Genomic DNA, 24179 nt, shown 5'->3' with positions numbered 1-24179 from the left:
TCATCTTGGTCACTCAGGGAAACTAAGCATCAGAAGGAGGATGAAGATGTTAGGGCACAGTCATTTAGCCAGTGACAGAGCCCAGTTCTGTTTCCCCAACTTCTGGATCTCCCTCTGGCTGCCAGCCCGGGGTTCAGAGGACTCAGAAACTCAAAGGTGCCAGGATGAGTTAGGGGATTGTGATCTCCCCCTCCTCTCCAGCTCAGGGAGGAAGGAGATGGGACAGGCAGGATGCAGGATGAGGGAACTTGTAGGAGAAAGGGCTGCAGCTGGTGGCTGCTTCCAGCTGTCACTCAAAGCAGAGGAAGATAAACCTGCTACCTGGAGCTGCTCTTTGTCCTGCTCATTGAGCGACAGGACCACAGCGGACAGAGACAGAGACATGATTCTCTCCCAGTATCTCTCCCATTTCTCAGGTGGGCAGAACCAAGGAGAGGGCCCATTACAGAGGAGTCAGTGCAGGAGAGTAAATCCCTCATGCCAGTCTGGTTTCCTCTGCCATGGAGCCAACTGTGACCCAGAGCCTGGCATGGGGTGGAGATGCAGGAGTCAGTGAAGGCTCTGGAGATGTGTTCAACAGACACCTCCAGGAAGCCTTCTGGGATCACAACACCTTCCCTCCATCCTCCCCAGTCCAGCCCTGCCCTTTGGGGCAGCGTGTCAGCTCAGCAGAACTCCAAGTGTTGGTCTCTGGGGACGTTGTACTTGAGCTTGTGGGCTTCAAAGAGGTTTTCCAGCTCCTTCATGTAGCACTGGTACAGCCTGTCCACCTCCTCCTTGGAAGGATGCAGTATCTTCTGCACCTCGATGGGCTTCCCCACTGCAAGACACAGATGTGGGTGAACCACTGGAGTCCCAGGATCCCATGGGCCAGGACCCCGTGCCAGTGGTCACACCTGCTGGAAGGTGCCTGTACTGCCTCCCTTCCAGTTGTATTTTGGGTGACCTAATCTAGATATTAGGGCAACTCCAAGCTCTGATGATCAAATGCCACAGGCTGCATGACCTCCTGCTAGGCAATGTATTAGATACTTTAATGCATGATCTCTTTTTATCCTCCTAGCAATCCTACAGGGATAGAACTTGCTTTATTCCTGTTTGACAGCTGAGGTGTTAAACTCACCTCAGGGAGCTTAAGTAACTTGTTTAATGTCACATAGCTAGGCAGAATCATTGTTGGGTTGTGAGCCCTGGGAATGTGCTCTTGGTCTCAGGGACATGTGGACGTGGGAATCTCAGATGCCATCACTGGACATGCCCAAATGTCTGGAAGGAGGTGGCCCACACTCCAAGCACCCTACTTCCCTCTCTCCTGCTATGCTAGAGGGCAGTGCCCCCCATTCTAAGGAGGAAATAGGAGGCCCTATCAACTTCCTTCCTCTGGTTCTATCTGGCTCAGAAAGCAGCTGTCATGTCTTCTTCTCTTCAGAGTCATCTGGAGGCAGCAGCCCTGTAACATTCCTGAAAATATTACCCCCAAATCCAGGGAAACTCTTGACTTCCTGGACCCAGCTAAAGGTAACTGGGTGAATGGAGATAAACAGGCCTCTTATTACAAGCTTTGCCTTTGGAAGATAGTTGGAATCCAAGAGGAGAGCAAATGAGATGACCAAATAACTGAAAAGATGGTGTTAAATCCATGCACTAAAGCCCATGCCCATTATGTATAGGAAATTTCTTCAGGCTCTCCTTTGTAGCCTGATGATTGCTACTATACACAGTTCTAACAGACCTGGAGTGCACTTCCCTTATATCCGTCTTCTCCAATAAGCCTTATGGGATTGTCTTCTCAGAAATAAAAACTCCTTCCTCTGGCATAGTAAAAGTCAAGTAGATCCTGACTCAAATCTCAGTTGTGTTACTCAAATGCAGGGTCATCTTTTGGAAATGATTTACCTTCTAGAGGTCTCATTTTGCGATCAATAAAATGAGGATGATAGTTTTTGCTTCCAAGGTTGTGGGGACAACTGAGCAGCTGCGTTATAAGTAGGCAGTGCAGTACCTGGCACAGTAGGTGCTCAGTTATCAGTAATGGCAACTGCTCTTTACGCCCCTGTTACTCTTCTCACCTCAGATGCCTTGCATCTGGGTTACTTGCTAGTATGTCCATTTCCCAGTATAGAACCTGAATTCCAGGAGGACAAGGATGTGTCTGGCCCATTTCCATTCCCCTTCAGCCCAAGCCCAAGTCCTTTGCCCTGTAACCCAACCCCTCCCAGCCTGGGTTCTTGGCTTACCCACAGTGTTGATGGGCCGGCAGCAGGGAATAAGACCAAAACTGTAAAACACCACAGCCATAAAAGTGCAGAATGGAAGCTCCCACGATCTTCAGAATTTGTTCCTGGAACCAGTGCAGCCAGGAGCCAGGAGAGTTCTCAATCTGGTCAAACATGTCATTCTCTCCAAAGGAGAAGATCGGCACCAGAGCTGCCCTAGAAGGAGACAAGAGAGAGAGCATGTGGAGGGGCAAGAAGGCACAAGCTGGTCACTAGCTTCCTGCAGGGACATAGTGAGTGGGAGCTGGAGCAGAGGACAGAGCCTCGGGTGTCTCTCAGACCTGCCACAGCCTTGCTTTATGACTCAAGCAGCTACTGCCTCCTCTTGGGGCCATCACCTCCCCATTACACCATGGCAGGAAGACCAGAATGCTGCCGAGAGTCCTCTCTGATTTAAAACATCTGCAAACTTTCTTGAAAATTCTCTTCTGCCCCAGCTAGCTTATATTCTTAAAGAGTGCTTCAGGGTAGGAAAATAGCTTTAAGCTACTTCATAAACTCCATTCTCACAGAAGCCTTAGGTCTCAGATCTAATGTCAACTGTGGGCATTATGACCCTTCACAAACTCCATTCTCACAGAAGCCTTAGGTCTCAGATCTAATGTCAACTGTGGGCATTATGACCCTTCACATCTAGTCCCTTTGATCACCAAGTCTCCCTTCTAGAATCCTCTGGGTATTTGGGCACGACACAATACATCTGGGGCTCAGTGACTCAGATGGCAAAGAATGCCTGCAATGTGGGAGATGTGGGTTTGATCCCTGGGTTGGGCAGATCCCCTGGAGGAGGGCAAGGCAACCAACTCCAGTATTTTTGCCTGGAGAATCTCCATGGAGAGAGGAGCCTGGTGGGCTACCATCCATAGGTTCACAAAAAACTGGACACTACTGAGTGACTAAGCATAGCACAGCACAGTACATCTATCACCAAAATAGAATCTTCACTGTGAATGGACTGAGCATCTCTTGCCAAAATAGGATTTACATTCATCTCTCAGTCTTTCCAGCAAAATACAACCTTTGTCAATCTCCAGCTGAGCTAAGAGCCCTCTCCCTGATACCCGTGCATCAGGGTGAGCCTGATGAAGCCCTTGCGGTTCTGCAGCACCAGCTTGTAGGCTCCAGGCCTGGCATCCAGTGACTCCTGGACGTCTCCCACAACGATGGACAGCAGGTTGCTGCCTCCTTCCCTGCTCAGAATGTGAGCAGCGCTCTCCTTCTCTGCTGAGACCAGCCCTGGGGAGAGAGGATGGTGGTTAGATACTGGATAAAGGGGGCAGGGACTGTGGGGAGCAGGGGTGGTGTACCCTGGGCTCCCCTCTCCCAGCTGGGAGCTCCCTGAGGACTGGGACAGAGTCCTTTCTCTCCACACAACCCCTCACCAAGCTCATTGCTGGGCATAGAACTGTGGGAAGTGCTTCCTTATATCTAACCTCCTTTCAAATATACATGCTCTTAGAGGAAGTTCTGATTGTTGGCAGCCCTTCCTAAAAACCCCCCTCATGTCTCCAGCCCTCATATACCTGGGCAATCCAACGGTCGGAAGACTTACCCCCTAACATGATGTAATCCCTGACGAAGGGGATCTGGAAAAACACGTTCAGTGTCATAAGATGTGGGTGGATACCAGGGAAGATCGAGGAGAAGCCTGTGCCCTCAGTGCACAGGTTGGTAACAGTTCCAATGCCCATGATCCCGTGGGGGTGGTAGGCAGCGAGGTAGTTCTGGGAGGGGTCCAGCTCGGCAGTCTTGACCAGCTGCAGGGATGGTGGCCTGGTGAACCGGGTTGCACCTTATGCCCTCCCCGGTCTCTGTTCTGACTTTCTGTGCTGACCTCTTCTATGTCTCTCCTGTGCCCAAGTGCTATCACACCCCCATGTGAGTGTCCTGAGATTAGAGATGGCCTACCTGAGGATCCTTGTCCCCACTGCAGGCCTGGAGCAGAGGAGATGCTCTGGGAGACCGTGAAATGAAGAGGGAGAGAGAGTGGACTCATGAATGGATGAAGCCAATACAGCCCACCAGGGAAGGAAGGCCTCCTGCCCAAGGCAGAGGTATGGGATGGTGATGGGATCTCTTCACAAGCCCCTGTCCTATGTGAAGAGAGACCTTGTCCCAGGCAGAGCCCACCCAGAATAAAGGAGCCATCACAGGAGAGAGTGAGCATCTCTCCAAGGACTGTGGCAGCTGGGGTTCTGTCCCAGATGGAGGGCTGGACCCCTGAGTCGCTATGACTCAGTGTAAGAGACCCCAGGGTGCTGAAGGTAGGGGCTGGGAGGAGGAGCATGAAGTCCCTAGTGATGCCCACAGGTGTGGGTGGGGAGGGTCAGGGGCGTGTCATGCCAAGTCTGCGGCACTTCCTGACACCAGTTCACAGGCTGCCCACAGCACTGCACCTCTGCTCAGGCCTTGGCCTGTGTAGACATTGCTGCTCCAGGATAATGAAGTCTTCAGAGAGAAACCCAGCTCCTGGACTTATCATCAGCATGAGGTGGAGGCAACTTGTCCTAGGGGAAACATTGCCTGGTTCTCCACTGTTAGGTCATTAGGAAGGCCATACGGTGTACTTAGAAAGATCCAGTACACTAAAATAGTTTTCTAAATTTGCTTATAATTCTAAATTGCTTATAATATATAATAATTATAATTTAAAATATATAATAATTATATATATAAATATAATCAATATTTAATAATCATAATAATTTTATGATATAATTATAATTAAATATAAGCAATTAAAATATAATATTTATAAGCAATATTATTATTGCTTATAATATAAATTTGCTTATAATTCTAAATTAAATTCTAAATTTCTAAAATTGCTTATAATTCTACCAATAGACTTTAGGTCATTAAATCAGTAAGAATTGAAGGAAGTTCACTCCAGTACCCTTGCCTGGAAAATCCCATGGACAGAGGAGCCTGGTAGGCTACAGTCCATGGGGTCGCAAAGAGTCGGACACGACTGAACAACGTTATTTTCACTTTCACTTTCCTCATCTCCTACTCTTCTCTGTCTATAAAAGAAACTGGCATTCAGACCTAGATAAGATGATACTCTGCGGCACTAGCCTGCCATCTTCTAGGATGCCTGCTGCTGCTGCTAAGTCGCTTCAGTCGTGTCCGACTCTGTGCGACCCCATAGACGGCCTCCTACCAGGCTCTTCTCTCCCTGGGATTCTCCAGGCAAGAATACTGGAGTGGGTTGCCATTTCCTTCTCCAATGCATGAAAGTGAAGTTGTATTCCTTGCTTCAAAAAAAAAAAAAAGTGAAGAAAGTTCAGAAATACACGCATATTTGACACAGAGTGCAGAGGCATATGAATGTGGGGGAGCACCAACAGAGAGGGGGCTCCCTACCTGGGACCACGAACATCTTGTCCTCCCCAAGATCCCTGAAGGACCTGTACTATAAATATGTGTGGACATGTTGAAGGGTCTCCTGGGAGGTGGTTAGGTCTAAAATTTGCAGGCTCCCAGCCCAGGCCAGGTGAGGCAAAGTGCATGTCATAGCTCCCTCTGCTGGCCACTTGGTGCTACTGCCCCTCCTGTGGATACGGCGATGCCTGAAGTGGGCATCAGTCCTGAACACTGTGCAGGTGGAATTTCTGCAAATCAAGCTCGATGTCCCACCACTGTCAACAGTTTTACGGCTGAGAAATCCCTCTGGAACCTCACGAAGGAAGGAAGGAAGGGGGTGCAAAGGACAGGCACAGAATTGCTCAGCATCATTTTTTTTTCCCAGTCATGTACTTGACAGTAACTCCAGTTGTAAAGAGAGCCAGATGCTGTCCTGAGGTCTCCAGGATGACCTGATGTCTCATGGAATCCACACAACCCAATGATGTATGCTGTATCATCTCTACATATGAAGAAATGGAGGCTCAGAAAGGCTATTTTATTATACTCAGTAAGGTAGGCAGTAGGTAGGTTGCACACATGGTATTAGAACTTTTTCTGCCCAGGCCCAAAGAATACACTCTAAATATTTCTTCTCTCCTGTGTGCAGAGGACAGCTGCCTGCCCTTGCCTGGCACTGTTTCCCTTCTGCCTTCCCTGCCCTATCTGGTCAATGAGGCATCCTTTCCTTGCTGATTACAAACTGAGTTTATTCTCTCTGTGATAAAGGAAAGAGCAGAATGGAGTTGGTCAGATCAATACTTTTTCTTCCATCAGGACTGATCTTTGGGTTCATGGTCAGGACTTCACAATGGCCATGAGGAGCCCCGAGTCAGAGAATCAGAGGCACTCAGAGTAGGAGGGAGCAGACTGCTTAGGGGATACATGGAGAAACTGAGATCAGAACAGGAAAGGCTTTCTAAGAATGCATACCATACCTAGATGCAACAGGATAGAACCTGAGAACCAGTTTAGGGCTCTCTGTTTTGCTTTTCTACCCAGAAAGGCACTAATTGTAAAACTAGTAAAAGAACTTCCTGTGTGACCTTGGTCACACCTTCCTCTCTCCTGGGTGCTTGTCTCCTTATATGACGAACTATAAGGCCAGAATATCCCTAAGGACATGACTTCATTACCTGCACCCTCAAGCATGGCTGCTGAGAGGTGCAGGTAAGTTACATATGTGTGTCACACTAGATGGCCCACAAGACTCCTTCAAATCCTATTCATTCATCAATCCTCATATCGGCCCTACATCTCTGCAGATGGAAAACCATGGGCAGACAGAGGCTGGACTCTCTTCCAGGCCACCTAGTGGTGGAAACCTGGTTTGTCTCTCCCAGCCCAGTACCCTAGTCACTGCACACAGGATCACACTTCCCCATGGGGGGAAGTAGTGCCACGTGGGGCACTACAGTCCTGGCCACTACCCGGATAGCTCCATTACTCACCCAGATAGGGAAATAATCTTTTATGTACTTCCGTAAGATCCAGGACCTGAAGGCCTGGATGTGCCTGCCTCCATGCCATGGCGTGTCTCTGTCCAGGTACCACCAGGTGCCATACAGGGTAGTGAAGATCCAGAATCTTGTGAACAGGAGGCCTATGAAGACCACATAGCAGATAAAGGCTGGGAAGGGAAGCAGGAGCATTAGTGGGCACTAATGGCCAGGGTGAAGGATGCACTCTCCCCATACGCCCAGCACTGGCAGCACTCCCCTGTCCAGCCCTCACCCTGGGGGGAACAGGTCAGCCTCCCCAGTACTCCAAGGAGGAGAAAATGCAGTCGAGGATGTGCCACACTGGGACCCTGGATTTGACACCAGAACTAACTCCAAACTCACTTGTTCCCACTGTACCACGCTGCCTCATTCACTCTGGTTTTCCCTTCCCTTTCCCTCCCTGTCTGTTAAGTCTTTCTTTCCCAAGTGCTCAATAAATTCCCAGTAGCCCAGTGACTGCATAAATTGTTTCTAGTTATCATTCTTTGGGACCTCAGAGAAATGGAGACATTCTTTCTGCCCAGCCCTCCTCCTGTACACTCACTGTCCATCTTTCTGTAGATAAATCCCACCCGATTCCTCCCTCTACTTAAACTTCTCATGACTTTGAGGCACAGCCCAAGCAACTCAGCCTGACATTCAGGGTCCTCAAGAAACTTGCTCCAGCCTACCTCATGCACAGGCCCCCTAGCTTCAGCTACACTAAGCTGCTCAGTGCTCCTCTGATTGCCTGAGCTCCTTCAACCTCTTAGCTTTTGCTCATGCAGTTTCCTCTGCCTGCCATGCCTTTTCCTACTGAAGGAAGGTTGAAGAGGCCAACACCTGACTGGACTGTAGGTTGGGGGTGCAGCAGGGCTAGGACTGGGCCTGACAAGGAATTTCCATCTGATCTTTGATTCTCAGTCCCTACCACAGGCTAACCTGGTTTCATCTCAACAGTCAGGTGCTAAGATACCCGTGGAGCCTAATTTCCAGGGAATATTGCCCCTTCCAGACCCCATTCTCTCCTCCTGACACCATGCAATCAAATTCCTTAAAAAGGTCAGCTTCCACTTCTCTTCCTTTTGGAAGAAGGGTAGCTGGGCTCTTTCCCAGCAGGCTTCTAGGAGGAAGGCACTCTGGACTCAGTCTGAACAGTAGTAAAATACAGAATCTGGATAAAGTAAGTTGAGGCTCAAGATGTTCACTTCCCACAGAGCACCTGTGATGTTCCAGGTGCTGGTGGCATAGCCATGAACAGCACACAAAAATGCCTGCCCTCCTGGAGCGGACTGTCTCAAATCCGGAGGATGGAGAAAGGATGCCACGGGAAAGATGGTCGGGATTTGACTTCAATTTTATTTACTGAGTTGAAAGAGACACATGTACCCCAATGTTCATTGCAGCATTGTTTACAATAGCTAGGACATGGAAGTTACCTAGATGTCCATTGGAAGATGAATGGATAAGGAAGCTGTGGTACATATACACAATGGAATATTACTCAGCTATTAAAAAGAACACATTTGAGTCAGTTCAACTGAGGTGGATGAAATCAGAGCCTATTATACAAAGAGAAGTAAGTCAGAAAGAGAAACACCAATACAGTATATGAATGCATATATATGGAATTTAGGAAGACAGTAATGGTGACCCTGTATGCAAGACAGCAAAAGAGACACAGATGTAAAGAACTTTTGAACTCTGTGGGAGAAGGCGAGGGTGGGATGATTTGAGAGAATAGCATTGAAACACATTTATTACCACATGTAAAATAGATGACCAGTGCAAGTTTGATGCATGAAGCAGGGCACTCAAAGTTGATGCTCTGGGACAATCCAGAGGGATGGGGTGGGGAGGGAGGTGGGGAGGGGGGTTCAGGATTGGGGGACACATGTGCATCCATGGCTGATTCATGTTGATGTATGGCAAAAACCACCACAATATTGTAAAGTAATTAGCCTCCAATTAAAATAAATAAATTAATTAAAAATTTTTATTTATTTTTTCACTACAAATTTTTAATTTGAAGAAAACAATGACCCAGTTAGATTTCTGCCCTGGGGCAAAATTAAAAATCTGTTTTGGTTTTTTCCACTTTCAGAAAGCCAGTTCTAGATAATCAAATCAAGTTTTTATTAATGGCTCCCCAGAGAGTTGGATTTAGGGGACATCTTTCACTTTGGACACACATTTTGTTTGAATGTGTTACAACAGCAAATATTAGCTTTAACTAGAAAAAAATAGGAAAAAAACACATTTTGGTCATTTACACTTGACCAGAAAGACTTCCTTGCACTTCACCATCCCCCTTACCCCATACCCAAACTTGGGAGTCTTTTCAGTCACTTAGGAAAGAGACTTCTTTCACCTCATACTATCAAGTGGGAAAATGTATCACCCCACTTTACCAAGCCTAGAGAGGGTATGCAAATTGGCTAAGCTCACACAACAAGTGGGGTGGGACCTGCCATTCAGTTCTACTATTTTGGCTCCATCATGCTCCCAACATTCATTCATTCAACAAACATTCATTGACTTCAACTCTTCTAGGATCTGGAAACACAGCTGAGAACAAGACCAACTGTTTGAATGGAACTTACCTTCCTGTGTGAGGTGTGAGAGTTACAGAGGAGAGGAAAGGAAGCAAAGTGAACAAGTAACCCACTGGAAACTATTGGTACCTATGCCCTGAGGTCATGGTGACAGGCCCAGCTGACCTCTCTGGCCACTTCTTTGCTCCTCCCACAAGTGCATATTTTACATCCAGTGTTAACCAGCTGTCCAATGTAAGTATGGGGTTCACTCCCCCACCGAAAGCCCTTAATCTCCTGTCAGCCTTTAAATCCTTCCCAGAAGACCCATCTCCTACTATGCCTGGAAAGAGGTTCCTTCTTTCCACCTACCCTCAGCCTCCCTAGACCAGGCGAGGCAATCATTTACCTAAAGGGACAGATTGTAAATATTTTAGACTTTGCCACTCAGCTCAAAAGGCAACTTGGAGGATATTACATAGACACAAGATCATGTAAAATGTAAAAACCATTCTTAGCTCATAGGCTGTGCAAATACAAAAATAACCAGTCACCTGGGTTTGGTTCATGGGGCATAATTTGGTGACCCCTCATGTAGACTGTGGCTACTCTCTGCCATCATCAGTCTACCCCCTAAACCGTCGACAGAGTAGAAACCCCAAATGCAGCCACAGAGACCTGTACCCAAAGACTGAACCTTGTCCCTCCCATACCTAAAGCCCTCCTGGAGGTCCTCTTTGTCCCCAGGATAAGGGACAAGGTACAAGCTCCTGACGTTGGTGGGCTCACATCCTATTTCTCAACTTCCCTCCCTCTAGCTCCAGGTCCAGGGCTACTTGACCTCCCTGCGCTGTTCCTGATACTCCCAGGTCCCGGGCTGAGCTGGGGGTGGGCAGAGCTAGTAGGAAACACTCCTGCTCACAAAGCTCCCCCAAGGCCAGGTGAGAAAGATGTTCCTCATCCCCATGATGTTCCATGATCCCCAGGTGTCAGTCTACCTGGTTCTGGACCCCCAGTGCCTTTCATCCAGGAGCCAAGGGACTTGTCCCCTGCCCTAGGGTAACCCTCCTCCCCATGCTCCACACCTCCTCCCACACTCTCAGCACTTTATCCTCCCTCTGCCTCCTTCCCTTTCTTCCTTTGGAAGCAGAGGGGCCCAGACTTGCAGTTTTGGATATGTAGGCACTCAGCTTCTCTGCTCATCTGTGTAATGAGGGCAATCAGGGATATTTAAAATGTCTAATGATCCTTAGGAGCTTCCCTGATATCTCAATGGATCCACCTGCAATGTAGGAGACACAGGACACCAGGATTTGATTCCTGGATTGGCAAGATCCTCTGGAGGAGGAAATGGCAACCCACCCCAGTATTCTTGCCTGAAAAATCCCATGGACGGAGGAGCCTGGTGGCTTATGGTCCAAAAGCATCACAAAGAGCCAGACATGACTGAGTGACTAAGCTCAATGACTCTTAAGACAGAGACACAAGTCAGTCATCAGGGATGTGGGGAGCAGGAAACTGGGGGGCTTTACTTGGGATGAAAATTTTAGCTGCTAAAGTTGGGGGAGGTTCTAAGGGACCACCTGGTATATGTGTGTGGTGTGTGTGCTGGGTTTGTGGTGCCGGTGTGTGTGTGAGTTTGTGTGTGAATGTGTGAAATGGCTGTAGAGCAGTCTGTACAGAGTATGTACATAGTTTAACACCAGGATAGAGGGCTTTCCAGGTGGCACCGGTGGTAAAGAATCTGCCTACAATGCAGGAGCTGCAAGAGATGCAGGTTCAATCCCTGGGTCAGGAAGATCCCCTGGAAAAGGTCATGGCAACCCACTTCAGTATTCTTACCTGGAAAATCCCATGGACAGAGGAGTCTGGTGGACTACAGTCCATGGGATCGCAAAGAGTTGGATAGGACTGAAGTGACTTAGCACAGCAGTGGCATCTGTGTACAGGCTGAACACCAGCACTTACAGGGGGAGCAGTTTCTACCCAGTCTGGTGCCAGCAGGGGAGATGAAGAGTCTCACACACTGCCAGTCACTTTCCCTTCCCAGTCCTCATTCCCGGGCCCTCCTCAAAAATGGTCCCTTCAGCACAGCTGAACTTGGCATGTTTGTGGCCTTCCTGTCATAATGGATATGTTCACTGTGGGAATAGGTCAGGTACTAGATCCCACATACCCTCTCACTCCCTACCCAGGGCCAGGCCAGGGCTGAGCTGAGAAGAGTGAGCACATTTCTGCCTTTCATCCACAGCCCTTCCCTGATAAGGTCAGCATCCTTGGGCCCATTCTGCAGATGATGAGATGGAGGCACGGGGAGGCCTGGCATGGGTCCTCCAGGATCCCACAGCCCGTCAGTTGCCCAGCCAGAGTCTGACCCAGGTGTGCTTCTCACTCGCCCATTCCCTATGGGCCCCTGCCTCACTCCCCCTCCTGTTCATCCCTATTCCCCTCTCTTTCCCCACCCACCAGAGTCAGTCTCCTCTTCTCTGAATGAAAAGCAAGAACTCAATCCTGTCTGAGCAGTCTGAGCAGCCCAAATGTCCCAGAATCACCAATTCCTTCCTCACAGCACCAAGCATCTTGAGGTGGGTCCCTGTCCTGGTATTCAGGTGGAACCCACAGCCCAGGAGGGCTAAGAACCCTGCCCAAAGCCACAGGTGAGGGCTTCTACCCCCCAGACCCAACAGATTCCCACCCCCTGCAGAGGCCTCCAGGAGAGCCAGTAGGCTCAGCAGTCCCCTCAGGACCTACATCTTTGTCCTATCAATACACTGTGTGTACCTGGAATGACAGGAACCCACAGTCTCCCGTCCCCCAACCCAGTCCCCTTACTCAGGGCAATGATGCCAAAGACGTACTGCAGGACCGCAAAGGTCTGCAGTCTGCGCTCCCATGGCAAAAACAAGGGCACAAACTCCACCATTCTGGCTCCTCTGTTGGCTCCTGAGGCTTCTCTGAGCTCTGCCGTGGTTGGAGACACCTGCTGGCTTTTGTTTCTGCCAGAGGTTGTCTAAGCGTTTGTGGGGGCTGGGGAGGGTGAGTGCCCAGTCCAGCCCAGCCCCAATGCCTCCCTGCGCATGCTTGGCAAGGACCTCTTTCCTAGGAGAATTCTTTGAACCCACTACCCTAGACCCAGGTAGAGATGGAGGGGAAAAAATGCATTTGCTTCCGTAGGCAATGCTTTATCTGCCAGATCATTTTTTGTCAAATCTTGCCCATTTCTTGGCAGGTGAACCACCAAGTACAGTGCAGTCCTGTCCTCTTCATACCCTCCCAGCAATAAACAATTGTCTTCTTTCTCTTGCCAGATCACTGTTCCCCTCCACAAATATGCAGTAATAGCTTCCATCATAAATCTCTTGGACCCACCATCTCCTCCATCTCGTGCCCTATTCCTCGGCTCACGTGCATAGCACAACTCATGGAATAACTGTCTGCATTCCACACCCTCCCCTCCCATTCTCTCCTCCCTCCTCCAGCCTTCAGACATCACTGTTCCATGGAACTGCCCTTGACAAGTTCACCAGCGGTCTCCACGCTGCTGAATCCGGTGGTCAATTCTCAGTTCTCATCTTGACCTCTCAGCAGCCTCAGACACAGTTGGTCCCTCCCTCCTCCTTGAAACCACTTGATCTGTGGACACCACAGTCTCCTGGTTTCCCTCTTGCCCCTCTGGCTGCCCCTGGATATCCACAGTTGTTCTTATCCTTCACCAGGCTAAGTGTTTGAGGGCCCTCCCGTCCCTCTCAGCCATTGGACCCTCCTTCCTTTCCAGCAGAGACCTTATCCAGACTCATGGCCTTGGAGTCTGTCTACGGGACAAACACTTCCAAACTGTATCTTCAGCCTGACTTCCCTCTGGGCTCCAGACTTGACTATGTAGTTGGGTACCTGATATCCTCCCTGGTAATCTTCTCAGCACCTCCATCATAGCCTGAATAAAACTGAACTTGACCTTCCCTCTCCTGCCCAGACCAGCTTTTCCTCTGCTCTTTGTCATCTCAGGAAAGGGGACTCAATGACCTGGTTCCTCAGACCAAAACCTTAGAGTCACTCTGGACTATTTCTTTCCCTTTCCATTCCCCTCTCTCAGTCTGTTCTCCTAAATCTCTCCTTTAAAATGTACACTTTGAATTGAAATACATCAAACATACAGGAAAAGGCACAAACCTTAAGTGCAGGACTGATGCATTGTCCCAAAGTGAACACACTGGTGTGATCTCCACTCTGACTGACAAATAACACCTTGTCCATCACTCCTCTTCTCCCCAAACTTCACACAGCCTTGTCTCTGCTTTGAGCTTTATAATAAGTGAGTCTTACACAATATGCCTTTTGGAACTGACTCTTTTGGGGCTGGTGCACTGGGACGACCCAGAGGGATGGTACAGGGAGGGAGGAGAGAGGAGGGTTCAGGATGGGGAACACATGTATACCTGTGGCGGATTCATGTTGATATATGGCAAAACCAATACAATATTGTAAAGTTAAAAAAGAAAATAAACTTAAAAAAAAAAGATTATATTTTGAGAGTCATCCAAATTGTGTGTATTTGTGGTACGCTTGTTCTCATTGACACATAGGACTTCACAGTGTGAATAAGCTACAATTCTTGTATCTTACTACTGAAGATTTTTGGTGTGTTTCTGTTTCTGGCTATTGCGAATTGTGCAGCTGAGGGCTTTCTTTTCTATTTTTCTTTTTCAAATTTATTTGAGAAATAATTGACATACGTTACCGTAGAAACATAAGGCATCCAGTATTATGGTGTGACTTACAAATGTTGTGACGTGACTACCACAATAGATTTCACTATTATCCATCATCTTACATAGTACAATAAAAACAAAAGAAAAGAATTCTCCTTGTGATTAGAGCTCTTAGGGTCTACTGACTTCCCAACTCTCCTATGTATCACGCAGTCATAGGGGCATTCTGTTCATGACTTTGATTCACATTTCCATACATTTCTGTTGAATGAGTCCCCAGGAATAGGACAGCCATATCTCTTTTTATAAAACCACGCATTTCCCAAAGTGACTGTACAAATTTACACCCACAAGCCTCACACAAGAGTTCCAATTGCCCCACATCCTCCTCAACACTTCAGCCATTGTAGTGAGTATGTGGGGACACTTCATTGTGCTTACTGTGGTTTTCTAGCCTGAGAGGTGGAGCACATTTTAATTTGTTTATTGACCATTTGAATAACATTTTATGACAAGTTCACGCTCTAGTCTTTGGCTGACTTCTATATCTCTCGCGTGGGAAAGCTGCTCTCCACCCCTGCAGCCGGCCTCTTCCATCGACTCTGATGCTTGTGTTCTCACCGGTTCCTGTCTGTGCGCCCTTTCTCCATCCCACAGTCTCAACAGCCGGAGGGACTGCTGGGTCAAAGCACATGTGACTGCAGGAGCTGGGAGGAGTGGTGCCAGGCTTTTCCCAAAACAGCAGCACCAGTTTACACTCTCACCAGAAATGTATATGAGATCCCTTGGATGCATATCCTCTCTGGCCCTTGGTGTGGACAGACTTCTAATTACTTATTAGTGTGTAGGAGAAGGCAATGGCACCCCACTCCAGTAGTCTTGCCTGGAAAATCCCATGGATGGAGGGGCCTGGTAGGCTGCAGTCCATGGGGTCGCAGAGAGTCGGACACGACTGAGTGACTTCACTTTCACTTTTCACTTTCATGCATTGAAGAAGGAAATGGCAACCCACTCCAGTGTTCTTGCCTGGAGAATCCCAGGGATGGGGTAGCCTGGTGGGCTGCCGTCTATGGGGTTGCGCAGAGTCGGACACGACTGAAGCGACTTAGCAGTGGCAGCAGCAGCAGAGTGATATTGAGTCGGGATCTTGATTTGCATTTCCTCATCATGAACGTTGAACGTGTCTTTATTTGGAGGCATTTCTTCTCAGTGTAAACTCCTTAATTTTTGCTAGTTCCCTATAGTGTTGTTTGTGTGTACATACTGTGAATCTCTTTTTCAATATCTTGCTTTGTTTTAAGGTGTCAATGCAGGACAAACCATTTTAAATTTTAATATACTCATATTTGTCAGCTTTTTAAACATAGACATTGCTTACTTTGATATAAAAAATCAAGTAATGCTGAAAATGTGCACAATTGCACTCATCTCACACACTAGCAAAGTAATGCTCAAAATTCTCCAAGCGAGGCTTCAACGGAACTTCAACTGAGAAATTCCAGATGTTCAAGCTGGATTTAGAACAGGCAGAGAAACCAGAGATCAAATTGCCAAGATCCGTTGGATCATCAAAAAAGCAAGAGAATGCCAGAAAAACATCTACATCTGCTTCATTGACTACGCTAAAGGCTTTGACAGTGTGGATCACAACAAACTGTGGAAAATTATTGAAGAGTTGGGAATACCATACCTGCCTCCTGAGAAATCTGTATTTAGGTCAAGAAGCAACAGTTAGAATGGGACACGGAACAATAACTAGTTCCAAATTGGGAAAGGAGTACGTCAAGGCTGTATATTGTCACCCTGCTTATTTAACTTATATACAGAATACATCATAGAAAATGCCAGACTGGATAAAGCACAAGCTGGAATCAAGATTGCCAGGAGAAATATCAATAACCTCAGATATGTAGATGATACCATCCTTACGGCAGGAAGTGAAGAGGAACTAAAGAGCCTCTTGATGAAAGTGAAAGAGGAGAGTGAAAAAGCTGGCTTAAACTCAACATTTCAAAAATTAAAATCATGGCATCCGGTCCCACCACTTCATGGCAGATAGATGGGAAAACAATGGAAACAGTAGCAGACTATTTTCCTGGGCTCCAAAATCACTGCAGATGGTGACTTCAGCCATGAAATTAAAAGAGGCTTGCTTCTTGGAAGAAAAGCTACAACAAACCTAGACAGCATATTAAAAAGCAGAAACATTACTTTGGTGACAAAGGTCTATCTAGTCAAGGCTATGGTTTTTCCAGTGGTCATGTATGGGTGTGAGAGTTGGGCCATAAAGAAAGCTGAGGGCCAAAGAATTGCTGCTTTTGAACTGTGGTGGTGGAGAAGACTCTTGAGAGTCCCTTGGACTGCAAGAAGATCCAACTAGCCAATCCTAAAGGAAATCAGTCCATTGGAAAGACTGATGCTGAAACTGAAGCTCCAATTTTTTGGCCACTTGATGTGAAGAACCAATTCATTGAAAAGACCCTGATGCTAGGAAAGATTGAAGGTAGGAGGAGAAGGGGAGAACAGAGGATGAGATGGTTGGATGGCATCACTGACTCAATGGACATGAGTTTGAGCAAGCTCCACAAGTTGGTGATGGACAGGGAAGCATGGCTTGCTGCAGTCCTTGGGGTTGCAAGGAGTCAGACACAACGGAGCAACTCAACCAAACCTACCTAATAGACATTGAGAATTATTTTCTAAGTTGTTTTCTTTAAGCCCACAGTAATATCTTGGTGTTTCAATCCAGGTAACTTCCCATACTGAGCCCCTATACTAAGTTTTTTCATGCTTTATTTCCCTTTTAAATGTAAACAAAGAATATGGCATTAAAAGATGTGTGAAAAAGAAACTCCAAAACGCTTTTTTCTCAGAAAAAACAACTTCTCCATTGAGAATTTAATATTGCTTTTCATACATAAATATTTAATCATCTGGATGTTTATGTAACTATATAGTATGAGTTAGTTTTCACTTCTCCTTTAACATTGGGGACCTTTCTATGCGGTCCTATTTGTTAAATACCTCTCCCTCCCCAGTGATACACGGTGCCACCTTTGTTGTACAAAAGAATTCAACAATACCTGGACTGGATCAGGGCTTCTATTCTCTTTCATTGGTCAATTTATGTATCTATGCCAATGCCACACCCCCTTAATTATTTAGTTCTAATATCTGGGAGGGCAAGCTTCCTGGTTTTTCTATCTTAGACATGTCCAAGATAAGAGGCTTCCCTGGGATCTAGTGACTAAGGCTCTTTGCTTCCAAAGCAGGTGGCCTGGGTTCCATCCCTGGTCAGGGGACTAGATCCCACATGCCACAAGCAGGAGTTCACGCGAGGCAACTAAAGCTCTCATGCCCCAGTGAAGACTGACGCTCCCATGAGTCCACAACTAGGACTCGGTGCCGCCAAACAAATAAACAAATATTTAAAAAGGAAAAAAACATTTCCAAGGTTTAATTAGCAATTTATTTTTCCAAGTATGTTTTAGGGTCATCTTATAAAATTCTAGTAATTCTTCTTGGAATGTTACATTCAAAGACTGTTGAGTTCAGAGATCATTTTGAGGAAATGTGTATGTGAATAAAAGAGAAAGAATAGATGAGTTAGATTTCCAGGCCTTAAAATCCAGCAAAAGTGTAACAAAGAAGCCCAAAAGAAAACATAAAGAGGAAAATATTAAAGATAAAAAATCAGATATTAATGAGACAGAGATTTTAAAAAAGAATAAATCTAATTAATGAATTAAATTTTGGTTTCTAAACATTTTAAATAAGTAATATAATCAAGAATAAAAAGGACATCCCAGGTGGTTCAGTGATTAGGAGTATGCACACCAATGCAGGGGATAGGGGTTCAATTCTTGGTCCAGGAGGATTCCATGTGCTGAAGGGCAACTAAGCCAGTGTACCACAACTACTGAGCCCACACGTGAGCCTTAGAGCCTGTGCTCCACGACAAGAGAAGCCACCACAAGAAGCCTGTGCACTTAAAGCCCGCACATAGCAATGAGGACCCAGTCCAGCCATAAACAAATTTAAAAATTATTTTAAAAAAATAAAGGGACAAATCACATGTATACAAAATAAGAAAGATAATGGAGATATAACTGAAACAGAGAAATTTTAAAATTCCAGAAAACCACTTGGCAAACTTCCATTTAAATAAATTTTCATACTTAGATGAAATTCATAGGTTGAAGGAAAATTCAATTTACCAAACGGATCCAGTTAAGGTTAGATAGGTAAAACAGAACAATTTGCATAGAAGAAACAGAAGAATTTCCCCACAAAATAGCACCAGGCCAAGATGGTTTCATGTAATAATTTCACCAAATCTGTTAAGACCCACTGCTCCATGAGTTGTTTGAAAGTTTATAAAATGAAGAAAAACTTCCAATTTCTTCTTCCTATAGCAAGTAGCTTGTTGATATTTAAACTCAATTTTTCAGAAAGAAGCACAAAAAAAGAGAAGCAATTAAGCAATTACTGAATTGCTGAGTATTAAGACAAAATATATTAATAAATATTAAAATGTTCTGTTAGAAAATATTAAAAAACAAACTTCACACTATCAAATACTATGAAAAGATTGGTTTAGGGAAAACATCACCATAGTACATCAGATAAATAGATTTAAGATGAAAATCATGATTATTTCCATAGATGCTAAAAAGCTCTTGACCAAAATTACTGTAGAGTGAAATTGATTAATGGCTTCTTTGTATGATAAAATATATATACTTCATTCCTAAAGCTAAAAATCTACTTTAATGGGGAAACTCTTGGGGCATTTCCACTAAGAGCAACAGTAAACCGAAGAAGCCCTCTGCTATCCAACATGTACTGGACACATTAGGGAAAGCATTAAGAAAAGAGAAATCAGTAAGAGATCCCAGATGGGGAAGAAAAGGAGTCAATCAATCCCTCGCAGTTGATATAACTGTGTACTTAGAAAGGTCTAAAAGTGTTTTTGTTGGGGTTTTTTGGTGTTTGTTTTTATCATTTCTGGAGTTGTTCATTGCTTGGTGTAAACCCAGGTTTTTATTTGGTATCATAATCCTTCTGCTTGAAGAAATTTCCTTAAAGCTTTTTATAGCACAAGCCCATTAGGAATTGGCTTTTGTTTGCCTGAAAATATCTGATTTTTGCCTTATATTTTGAAAGAGATTTTCACAGGGTAGATAAATTTTGGTTGACAATTATTTTTCCTTTCAGCTCTTCAAAGATATAGTTCTTATCTTTGTTTCTCTGTCTTAAATGCACCTTTGATCTGACTGCCTTGCAGACTCTCTGTTTTTAGCAGCTTTACTATAATGTATCTAGGTTTAAAAAAAAAAAAATCTCATTGAGAATCTCTATGTTCCTGGATCTATGGTCTCATATGTTTAATTATTTTGGAAAATGTTCAGATCAGATCAGATCAGATCAGTCGCTCAGTCGTGTCCGACTCTTTGCGACCCCATGAATCGCAGCACGCCAGGCCTCCCTGTCCATCACCAACTCCAGGAGTTCACTCAGACTCACGTCCATAGAGTCAGTGACGCCATCCAGCCATCTCATCATGCCTAAACATTTCTTCTGCTCTGTTATCTCTGTTTCTAGATTTCAGTTACATTAATATTAGATTGTTACTTTACCATAAGTCTTGAATACTCTGGTATGACTAAAAATAAGACAGGATGGTATTGTTGAAAGAAGGGACAAATAGATCAATGCAACAGAAGAGAACCCCCAAAGCCCCCATACAGATCATCGACTGATCTTTGGCAAAGGAAGAAAGGGAACACATTGGAGAAAAGATAGTCTTTCCAGCAAATGGTGCTGGATCAACTGGATATTTACATACCAAAAAAAAAAAAAGTTCATGAATCTAGACAGACTTCACACCCTTCACAAAATTTACCTGAAAATAGATCATAGAACTAAGGTTAAAATGCAAAAACCTGCAACTCCTAGATAAAGCAGGAGAAAATCTAGGAGAACCTGAGAATGGCAATGGCTCTTTGCATACAAAATCACAGGCACAATCGTGAAAAAGAGATAAGGTGAACTTAATTAAACTCTTCGGCTCTTCAAAACACACTGTCAAACGAATGAGAAGACAAGCCCACAAACTGGGAGAAAATATTTGCAAAAGGCAAATATGTTAAAGGACCGTTACCCAAAATGTGCAAAGAACTTTGAACACTCAACAGTAAGAAAAGCAACAATCTGATTAAAAAAACAGGCAAGGGCGGCAGCGGCGGCGGCGGAGACCGCGCGGGACTCTGAGTCTGGGCTGGCGCGCCGGGGCCCCGGGCGCGTGGCTGCGGCTCGGCCGGGCGGCGCCGCTCACCTGAGGCGGGGCGTGGGGGCGCGGCGCGGGCGGTGCGGTCAGGGCCGCGGCTCCCGGCTCCCGGCAGCGCTCGGCGGGACGAGCCAGACAGTGATTTGCGGCGCCGCTTCGCCTTCCGCCATGGCCCGGAGAGCCTAGCGGGGCCCGGACCCCGCCCCCTCCTCACCGCCCCTCTCCGGCTCCCGCCCCGCCTCCCAGCCTCGGCGTCGCGTCCCGCCGGCCTCGCTGCCCGGCCAGCGCCGGGCAACCGCCCTCGCCCGGAGCCCTCCCTCGCCCCGGCCCGCGTCCCCCCGGCGGCGGCGCCGCGGGAAGCGGCTCCCTCTCGTCTTCCTCCGCGTCCTCTGTCCCCGCCGTTCCCCCGCCGCGGCCGCTTGTTGCACCGCCCGCGGCCTGCGGGAGCCGCTCTCCGCAGCGCGGCCCCGGCTTCGCGCGAAGCGGCCGCAACCCCTGCCTCTCGCCCCCGGGGCCCGCAGCAAGCCCGGGCCCGGCCCGGCCCGCGAGACCCCGGCCCGACCCCGCAGCCCGCACAAAATGTCGGCCCGGACGCCATTGCAGACGGTGAACGAGCGGGACACGGAGAACCATACATCTGTGGATGGATATACTGAACCCCATATCCAGCCAACCAAATCAAGTAGCAGACAGAACATCCCTCGGTGTAGAAACTCCATTACGTCAGCAACAGACGAACAGCCTCACATTGGAAATTACCGTTTACAAAAGGCAATAGGGAAGGGAAATTTTGCCAAAGTGAAGATGGCAAGGCATGTTCTAACCGGTAGAGAGGTTGCTGTGAAAATAATAGACAAAACTCAGCTAAATCCTACCAGTCTACAAAAGTTGTTTCGAGAAGTACGAATAATGAAGATATTGAATCACCCTAACATACTAAAATTGTTTGAAGTTATTGAAACAGAGAAGACTCTCTATTTAGTCATGGAATACGCGAGTGGGGGTGAAGTATTTGATTACTTAGTTGCCCATGGAAGAATGAAAGAAAAAGAGGCCCGTGCAAAATTTAGGCAGATTGTATCTGCTGTACATTATTGTCATCAAAAGTGTATTGTTCACCGTTATCTTAAGTAATGAATTTACAGTCGGGAACAAGTTGGACACATTTTGTGGAAGCCCACCTTATGCCGCTCCTGAGCTGTTCCAAGGGAAGAAGTACAACGGGCCTGAAGTGGATGTGTGGAGCCTCGGCGTCATTCTCTACATGTTAGTCAGTGGCTCCTTGCCTTTTGACGGCCAGAATTTAAAGGAACTGCGGGAGCGGGTCTTACGAGGGAAGTACCGTATTCCCTTCTATATGTCCACAGACTGTGAAAACCTTTTGAAGAAATTATTAGTGCTGAATCCAATTAAGAGAGGCAGCTTAGAACAAATAATGAAAGATCGGTGGATGAATGTTGGTCATGAAGAAGAAGAACTAAAGCCATATGCTGAGCCTGAACCAGATTTCAACGACACAAAAAGAATAGATATCATGATCACCATGGGTTTTGTACGAGATGAGATAAATGATGCCTTAATAAATCAGAAATATGATGAAGTCATGGCTACTTATACTCTTCTAGGTGGAAAACCACCTGAATTTGAAGGGGGTGAATCGTTATCCAGTGGAAACTTGTGTCAGAGGTCCCGGCCCAGCAGTGACTTAAACAACAGCACCCTGCAGTCCCCTGCTCACCTGAAGGTCCAGCGGAGCATCTCGGCAAACCAGAAGCAACGACGCTTTAGTGATCATGCTGGTCCATCCATTCATCCTGCTGTATCATATACCAAAAGGCCTCAGGCTAACAGAGTGAAAAGTGAACAGAAAGAGGATTGGGACAAAGATGTGGCTCGTAAACTTGGCAGCACAACATTTGGATCAAAAAGTGAAATGACTGCAAGCCTTCTTGTAGGGCCAGAAAGAAAAAAGTCTTCAACTATTCCAAGTAACAATGTGTATCCTGGAGGTAGCATGGCAAGAAGGAATACGTATGTCTGTGAAAGAACCACAGATCGATACACAGCGTTGCAAAACGGAAAAGACAGCAGCCTTACAGAGATGTCCGCGAGCAGCATGTCCTCTGCAGGCTCCGCCGTGGCCTCCGATGTGCCCTCAGCACGACCCCGCCACCAGAAGTCCATGTCCGCTTCCTGCCATCCTATTAAAGTCACACTGCCAACCATTAAAGACAGCTCTGAAGCTTACAGGCCCGGCACAACCCAGCACGTGCCCGCTGTGTCGCCATCTGCTCACAGTATTAGCGCCTCGACGCCCGACCGCACCTGCTTCCCCTGCGGCAGCTCCAGCCGCAGCACCTTCCACGGGGAGCAGCTGCGCGAGCGCCGCAGCGCCGCCTACAACGGGCCGCCCGCCTCCCTGTCCCACGAGACGGGGGCCTTCGCGCACACCAGGAGGGGCAAGTCCACTGGTATAATAAGCAAAATAACGTCCAAATTCTTCCGCAGGGATCCAAGTGAAGGCGAAGCCAGTGGCAGAGCCGACACCTCAAGAAGTTCAACAGGGGAACCAAAAGAAAGAAAAGGAGGAGGGTAAAGATTCCAAGCCACGTTCTCTGCAGTCCACGTGGAGCATGAAGACCACTAGTTCAATGGACCCCAATGACATGATGAGAGAAATCCGCAAAGTGTTAGATGCAAATAACTGTGATTATGAACAGAAAGAGAAGTTTTTGCTTTTCTGCATCCATGGTGATGCCAGGCAGGATAGCCTTGTGCAGCGGGAGATGGAAGTCTGCAAGTTACCATGACTGTCGCTCAACGGGGTCCTCTTCAAGCGAATATCCGGGACGTCTATTGCCTTTAAAAACATTGCATCTAAAATAGCAAATGAGCTTAAGCTGTAAAGACACTCGAATTTACAGGATCAGGGAACATACACCCCTATATGAGGTACAGTTTTTGAATGTACTGGTGATGCCTAATGTGATTGGCCTGTGAATCTCCCCATGTAGAATTTGCCCTTATTGCAATAAGGTTATACATAGTTATGAACTATAAAATTAAAGTCAGTATAAACTATAATAAATATCTGTAGCTAAAAAAGTAGGTTCACATGTACAGGTAAGTATATTGTGTATTTCTGTTCATCTTCTGTTTATAGAGTTGTATAATGAAACAGATGATTGCTTAAAAAAAAAAAAAAAAAAAAACAGGCAAAAGACCTAAGCAGACACTTCCCAGGAGACAATGTATAGATGGCAAATCAGCATATGGAAAGATGCTCCACATCATATCTCATTAGGGAAATGCAAATTCAAACAACAGTGACATACCATTGCACACCTAGTTGACTGGAGCTGGAGGATGCACTTCTAATTTGGGTCACTCATATGGCTGATGGTAGGAGGCCTCAGTTCCTCATTATTTGTAACTGAGTTTGCCTGAGTATCCTCCAGGATGCTGACATCACCAAATGCAGGTGA

General features: G+C 46.6%; 1 protein-coding gene and 1 pseudogene across 1 annotated transcript; one reads left to right on the top strand and one right to left on the bottom strand.

Moving 5' to 3' along the window:
- Window positions 1-665: 665 nt before the first annotated feature.
- On the bottom strand, window positions 666-12619 carry LOC129628276 (2-acylglycerol O-acyltransferase 2-like; annotated as a pseudogene).
- An 8649-nt stretch (window positions 12620-21268) lies between these two features.
- On the top strand, window positions 21269-23872 carry LOC129628275 (serine/threonine-protein kinase MARK1-like). Its single transcript, XM_055547691.1, is given in 3 exon segments — window positions 21269-21824; window positions 21826-23272; window positions 23274-23872. Coding segments are annotated over 3 exon segments (2325 nt in total). The 5' UTR covers window positions 21269-21273; the 3' UTR covers window positions 23601-23872.
- The last annotated feature ends 307 nt before the right edge of the window (window positions 23873-24179 follow it).

The sequence above is a fragment of the Bubalus kerabau genome, chromosome 15, assembly GCF_029407905.1.
Source record: "Bubalus kerabau isolate K-KA32 ecotype Philippines breed swamp buffalo chromosome 15, PCC_UOA_SB_1v2, whole genome shotgun sequence".
Lineage (NCBI taxonomy): Eukaryota > Metazoa > Chordata > Mammalia > Artiodactyla > Bovidae > Bubalus > Bubalus kerabau.
Note: the sequence above shows the minus strand (reverse complement) of the source record. Positions and strands in the feature narration are given on the sequence as shown.